The 7138-nt window shown below is 38.0% G+C and overlaps 2 protein-coding genes across 2 annotated transcripts in view; one reads left to right on the forward strand and one right to left on the reverse strand.

Annotated features, from left to right (window-relative positions):
* Nucleotides 1-1843: 1843 nt before the first annotated feature.
* LOC104948614 (apolipoprotein O-like) lies at nucleotides 1844-2863 on the reverse strand. The gene has a single exon (XM_010774818.1). It carries the CDS (start codon nucleotides 2779-2781, stop codon nucleotides 2182-2184), a length of 600 nt encoding a protein of 199 aa, XP_010773120.1. The 5' UTR covers nucleotides 2782-2863; the 3' UTR covers nucleotides 1844-2181.
* Nucleotides 2864-3446: 583 nt separating this feature from the next.
* The window catches only part of dnaaf6 (dynein axonemal assembly factor 6), a gene marked incomplete at its 3' end in the record, with an annotated part of 5291 nt that continues 1599 nt past the window's right edge, over nucleotides 3447-7138 (forward strand). The window contains exons 1-6 of the mRNA XM_010774820.1: nucleotides 3447-3754; nucleotides 4201-4267; nucleotides 4398-4503; nucleotides 5559-5655; nucleotides 6174-6259; nucleotides 7004-7085. Coding sequence (XP_010773122.1) covers nucleotides 3659-3754; nucleotides 4201-4267; nucleotides 4398-4503; nucleotides 5559-5655; nucleotides 6174-6259; nucleotides 7004-7085 — 534 coding nt within the window. The remainder of the gene's footprint in view (nucleotides 3755-4200; nucleotides 4268-4397; nucleotides 4504-5558; nucleotides 5656-6173; nucleotides 6260-7003; nucleotides 7086-7138) is intronic.

Below are 7138 nucleotides of genomic sequence, written 5' to 3' on the forward strand. Positions count from 1 at the left end.
GGGGGGGGGGGGACGCAACTTCCAACAGGAGTCACTTGGGGGGGGCTCTTGGGAAGAGAGGTTGGGATCCCCTGTCCTAGACTAGAGGATTGTGTTATTTGTAACCAAATATCTCTCAGAGGGGCGTGGGGAGGGGCTCCTTATTTTCATTTAAAGTAACAGACAGAGAATCAGCTCTTTTAAAACAGGGCTAAAACAGAGGGGATTATGGGATGCTGCAATGATCTGTTTGGTGTTTGGAGCCAAACACTTCAGAGACATGTTTTGTATATATCTGAGACCTATAATATATTGATGAAAAACAGTAAAATAGGTGACCTTTTAGTTAGAGTAGATGGTCAGAGTGTTGGAATACTCTGTTATAAGCAGTGGTGTAAGAAACTAAGTACTGAAGTACTGTGCCTAAGTACACGTTTGAGGGACTTAACTTACTTGATTATTTCATTTGTTGCTACTTTGTACTTCTTCTCCACTATAATTCAGAGGTAAATCATGTACTTTTACTCCACTACATTCATTTTGTACTTTTAGTTACTTTACAGATTTGGATTAATGATGTGAAATATAATCAACTCTTAAATCAGACTTTAGTTCCACCTGGAGTAAATTCACAAGCTACCCTGCAGTATACAAACTCATTCAAACTAGCTGCACTTTTACCAGCTTTGATAACACTTTAAAGATCAATAGTTATAATCAAAACATATAATATATTATATATATACTGCATAATGAGTTATTTAACGTTTGGTACTTTAAATATATGTTGATGCGAGTACTTTTCTACTTTTACTTGAGTAACCTTTTGAATGCAGGACTCGTCTCAGTAGCCCAATTCAGAGGACATCTTCCTAATGAAAACGACTCAATCATTTCTAAATAAACACGCATGCATGTAAATATTGTATTAAATGGCTGATTTTAAAACTATTCTTTAATGTACGGCTTTCCCCTCATAGGCCCACTTTTCAAAATCAGTTTGCAATAGCAGCTTCATATGATGATACCATTCACAATAAATAAGGTATCAGCCAAAAGAATTATGGATGAACCTTTGCATTACCAATAAAAAAACATCACATTATAAGAAACAATGCTTAATAAAAAACATATTTTTTTACTCTTGGAATAAAAGGAGACATTTTAATGCTGTTTTCTACATGTCTCCTTTTATTCCAAGAGTAAAAAAATATGTTTTTTATTAAGCATTGTTTCTTATAATGTGATGTTTTTTTATTGGTAATGCAAAGGTTCATCCATAANAACATCTGAATCTCCCTGAACTATCTGGTACAGAAAATGTCTGCTTCAGTTCCGTCTCCTGCAACAATATTGAGTCATTAAGTCCATGAAGACGGTCCGACTCCTGACGTCCACTAGAATGGACATTTATAAAAGAGCTGTTATTTCAAAACTTGAATTATTTAATTGCTTTCAGAACTAATTATATAGTTCCTCACATGTTAAGAAACAAGAACATGTGGGATTTTCATGTTAAAAATAATAATTATTCAACAATATTTGACTTCTCCTGCTTCTATACAATTTTGTTTTTGGTATGCCAGCCATTTTGGATGACAAGAAAGAGGAACTTCCCAGCATGCAATTTTAACCAATGACATATTACTGGAAAGACCTGGATGTCATCTGTACAGTACATCAGAGATTGATAGAGTAGTGGACATTTTCAATGGGCTGGGTCCAAGGAGGATATTATAAGAAATGTTTGACACGTTTGCCTGAAAAAATAAGCAACTCATTCTCAAAGTTTATTGTATTTTTTGAATGATTGTATGTAACGCATGGAGGTCAGTAACCAAGAAATGTCTGAAGACGTCAAACATAAGAGACTAGATTTTTAATATTTCACTACATAAATATACATTCAAATCAGAAGCATACGTTGATTATTCAAGTTGCAAAGCCCTTGTGACAGGCCATGCCCGGCCTGAGTTACATGTGAATCTTAGTGCAAATAGTGGGCATGAGGAAGTCACACAAATTAGAGCCTGTCTGTGCAGCCAATCTACAATATCAGGAAAAGGCTGATTTTTTTTTTATTGCATAATCACACTACAATCCTCAGGGTGATTTCTGATTGCTGAGTTGTTGCAGAATCACACTTGGATCCTCAGGGTGATTTCGTATTGCTGAGTTGTTGCAGAATCACACTTTGGCCCTTCAGGGTTTAGTTTCTGAGTCTTTTCCAGATTTACTTTGAGGATTCACCATCTTCTCCAGGGCAGCGTAGCTCTGCACAGCCCGGTCATACACGGAGTCTCCGGTTGACTTTACGATGGTCGCAGCTTTCTCCGGGTAATACATGGAGGCGCTCACCGTCATCAGGCCCGCCGGTAACATAAACCTTTTAATCCTGGAGCCCCGGGCAAGGAACAGCCCCAGGACACCGGTGAAGCCGACTACTCCTGCCCGGGGATAGAAGTCCTTTGGTGGGTCCTTCAAATAGGCATAGGTGTCGCTCCCACACTGGACCACGCTATGAACTTTGGGTTGAATTGTGCTGTAGGTGTCCTTGCACCACCCCGTGTATGGCTCCGTGAACTCCCGAAGGGTGGCGGCACTCTGCTCCAGCTGACCCGCTTCAGGCAGCACATTTAGGGGCTTCTGCAGAGGAGGAGGAGCGGTGTACAGAGACAGTTCGTCCCGGAGGAGTGAGGGGGCGGACGGCTGTGGATCCCCGTCACGGGAGGCAGCAAAGACGGGGGTCGGGAATAATAAACTCACAGGTCCCGGCATTGCACTGCTTGTCACCTTCAACATGATCCCCGCGTGCCATGCAATCTCTATGGTGTCTCAGGAGGGACCTTGTTCATACTCGAAGCGATAATAACGCCACCTTTCAGTAGTTTGGTGACAAACGCGTTTATTATGCTTGAAAGCACAACATCAATGTAAAGCTATTTAAAAGTATGCTGGACTGGTTTTATTTATATGCATACACATTACAATATATGTTATTATTTGACTGTTTTAAGAAGTATTTAGTGGTCGAATATAGGGACTAATGTTATTCTGAGATTATTCTTGAGTCCAATTTGTTAGTTGTATTGTAATTGTACTATATTTATATTTTGCTGAATTTCAATTAATTATCAGCTATTGTGCAGATTAACTTTTTAAATATCAAACATGATCTTGTATTCTGCATTTGTTATAGATGTAACTAGGCTACCTGTTGTTATGTACAGCATATCCTATACAAATATGAATATTAGCTCCACAGCATACTTTAAAGGTAATAATAAAGTTCTACAACACGTTAATAAAGCAGTAATTATATTCTGATAATGAATAACACTTTGAGATGGTATTTTTTCAAGTATTTTTGTTGTTGTCGCAATAAAGAGTTTTGTTTTAAAACACCCTAAAAAACTACAAATTTAATTTCCTTTTCCGTTAATCTGACGTCACTGTTCCCATGGCAGCCTGATGGCAGCCCGGTCGTCTTCATGGAAACGGAACAAGCGTCAACAAAAGCAACAGTCCACACGATCACTAATGGGAAAAGCTACATTTACATATACAACTCTTTTTTAAGGATATTTCTTAAACTATTTGACCTGTTTCTGTTTCGAGGGAGTGGTCGTGAATTTCTTCTAAGAAACAATAAGCCAAAAGTAACTTGTTTTTCTTCTGAATGGAGTTTGCTGGAGCATCATCGCTGCAGCACCTACAGGCTCTGTCCAACTTGTTATCAACCCAGCAGGAGGATGAAGATGATGAAGACTGTAAAGTAAGATATTGTCCACTCTTGATTTAGTCTGCCCAGGTTTAAAAGTTAATTTAGGTCACTCAGCCTTCATATGAAGAATATTCAATACAAAAAAAGTGATGTTTTTCAGAAAACTTTGCTAGTTAGTGAATGGTGTTCATTTGTAGTTTTTTTGTCTAATAACTGCCTTATAATGACTGAATTAGCCTAATGCATGCAAATGTTTTCCTCTTTCTGTCTGCTTATCTTTGAGAGATCATTATATCCTCTGTCTTTCATCCAAACTGTCCCGCCCAACTCATTTTTTTTTTTTTTTATCTCATGAATTGTTACTCATGGCAGAGGAAAATGTTATCTGAAACCAAAGACTTATATCCATTAGAGTGAATTACAAAAATGTGTAATCTAATCAAGCTGAGTCTCAAACTCCCTGTTTGCTTACGATAATATCAATTATTTTTCAACAGAATATCAACGCTTGTGCCCGGCTTGGTCCTGGACAAGTTGGTCCCCCATCCAAAACAGATAAAGAAGGTAATGCTTAATATTTCTTCTTACACTTAACTTCTAAAAATGAGCACCAACCTCATTATACTTACTCATGTGTCTTGATGAAATGTACAACCTACATTTGCTCATGTGTATTTATTCTCTGTGTATTTAGTGTCTACTGCCTATGTGAAGAAGAACAGCAAAGATATCTGGAGCGAGGAAGAGGTGGCTGAGGGCTGCCAGTATGAAGACGATAATGACCCGCGCCCGCAGCCTGAGTAAGACTGCAAGGCAGAAGAAAAACACACCCTTGCTTTAAAGGGGACACACACTGGCAAAACCCTCACAAGGATTACACCTTTCCTCATTCTTCTTTAGTTTAATTCAACCTTAAAACCAAAAGGCCCAACCATCCAATGCATTAAGATGACCTCCATTCTTTATTCTAAACTTTATTGTAGTATTACTTTATACTTGCCTTGGTCATTACCCTTGTACTGCTTTTGATTTAAGTGAACATGAAACAAAATGTAGACAGCACCAGCTTAAAAACAACCCCAAAAAATGTTTAAACCTCTGGAACTGTACTCGTAATTGTTTTGATAAATGTATTTCGTTTTTCATTTAAATAATTATATTTTTATCCTACAAATTATTTACCCTAATTATTAAGTTCTAGGTCTTCATAACTATATTTTATTTTGCATCCTTATTTCCAAACCTATTTATTAAATTATAATCAAAATATTTGAATGGCTTTTTGAATATTGTAATGGCATTGCCTCGCTTCTGTTAGTATGTGTCTTTCTTAGTTTTTTATAAAAAATAAATACAATCAATGATGACTAAAGTGATAAAGGTTGAATATATGAATGTTCCCTCTCCATCTAATGTGATGTTACATTACATTATATTATATTGCATTTAGCTGACGCTTTTATCCAAAGAGACTTACAATAAGTGCATTTGACCAAGAAGATACAAACTTGAAGAAAACAGAATCATATAAGTATGTATCATGCTGATGGGAACTTGGACCCCCCTCGCAGTGCGGGTGCAGCGAGCCGTTTGGCCGATGCAGAGCGGAGTGCACGTGCTGGGGTGTACAGTTCAACCATGTCCTGGATGTAGGAAGGGCCAGATCCATTCGCAGCATGGTACGCAAGTACCAGTGTCTTGAAGTGGATTCTAGCAGTTACTGGAAGCCAGTGAAGGGAGCGGAGGAGCGGAGTGGTGTGGGAACATTTAGGAAGGTTGAAGACCAGACGAGCCGCTGCATTCTGGATGAGCTGCAGAGTTGTTACATTTATGTGTGTATTGCCTTTGTGTTCAGGTATGAAATAATCCTGAAGCAGAGTGTCGGAACAGAGGATATCTTCCTTGGCTTGAATGGAAAAGACCCATCCTCCATGTGCTGTGAATCAATGCTGGTAATTTATCTATTTTTTATACTCAATGTCCTTATTTTGACACGAAACATAAAAAAGCTTTCAAGGATGTATTCGGGGTCAGCAGCAGGAGACACATTATCAGGCTACAGGCTCTCCCATTGCCAAGGGTGGGGTAGTGTTGGATAATTCATTATAAGAAATATATCATTTCAGACTCAAAAACTAATAAACATATTGAAACTTAATGCAGGGTATAAAAAGTGTTAAGGGGCCTACAATTAAACTGTTAAGCTGCACAACAAGACAGAGTAAGTGTAACTGTTTGGAAAATCTGATCAGAGTTAAATAAAAACAATGAAAATCTATTTTTTTCTCCACCAAAACAGATCAAGAAAATAAATGACAGTAATGTAACAACCTTAGATAGTTTAAGTAATGATAAACAATAGTGAGAATATGATTTAGACAACGTTACATAGGTAGAATTTTGTTTTCTTTCCCCATGAAGATCAAACTGTGTACAATATTAATGATGCTGACTTTTTTCCCACTCTTAGGTGAAAATCAAACTACCAGACACTAAAGCAACAGATGTGGTCCTGGATGTAAAAGAGAAGTTCCTTGATCTGCGGACACTTAAATAGTAAGGGATGCTTTGGAAATGTTCTCTTTCATTTTGAATCCCCTCAAGACGGAGCAGCAGCAGTTCAGATCAAATGCTCCCGTTAGCAGACATTTCCTTTTAATCAGAGGTTCACGTCAAGATCTGAGCTTTGACTGCTCTTTCACACCGCTCTTAACATCCTCCTCCACTCAGATTCTCCCTTTAACCCAGGGGTGTCAAACTCAAGGCCCGGGGGCCAAATCCGGCCCGCGACTTCATTTTCTGTGGCCCCGCAAGAGCTCAGAAAGAATATAATTTGTTTATTATACGGTTACATGGCGATTTACAGAAGCACGTTGCCCATAAACTACATGTCCCACAATGCATCTCTCATTTGACTTTTTCCTCAGAATTTGACGTTTTTTTTTTCAAAACATGCATTTTTCTCAGAATTTGACTTTTTTTTTCTCAAAATGTTACTCTTTTTTTTTTCTTCAGAATTTTGCTTTTCTTTTTAAATAATTTTGTTACATTCTCACTGAAGAGACTTGCAATTATTTGCCCTTGACTTCTGCTTTCAGACGTAGTACCCTATCTGATAATAATCCAATGCAGAGGCAATCATGTAATATAATACATTATTTTATATATATTAAATATTTATGTATTTTTATATAGTCTTAAAGTTACAACCGGCCCTTTGAGTGCAACAATAATGCTGATGTGGCCCGAGATGAAATTGAGTTTGACCCCCCTGCTTTAACCTGTCTTTTTTCTCTTCAGTAAACTCGGTCTTCATCTCCCACATCCGATCCACAGCCACGAGGGAAAGGCTCAGTTCTTCAGTGAGAGGGAGGGAACCCATGCGCAGCTTACTTCCGGGTCGGCCTACAAAAATACGTCATCACTGAAATGTAA

Source organism: Notothenia coriiceps, unplaced genomic scaffold (assembly GCF_000735185.1).
Source record: "Notothenia coriiceps isolate Sejong01 unplaced genomic scaffold, NC01 NC01_scaffold00014676, whole genome shotgun sequence".
Taxonomy (NCBI): Eukaryota; Metazoa; Chordata; class Actinopteri; order Perciformes; family Nototheniidae; genus Notothenia; species Notothenia coriiceps.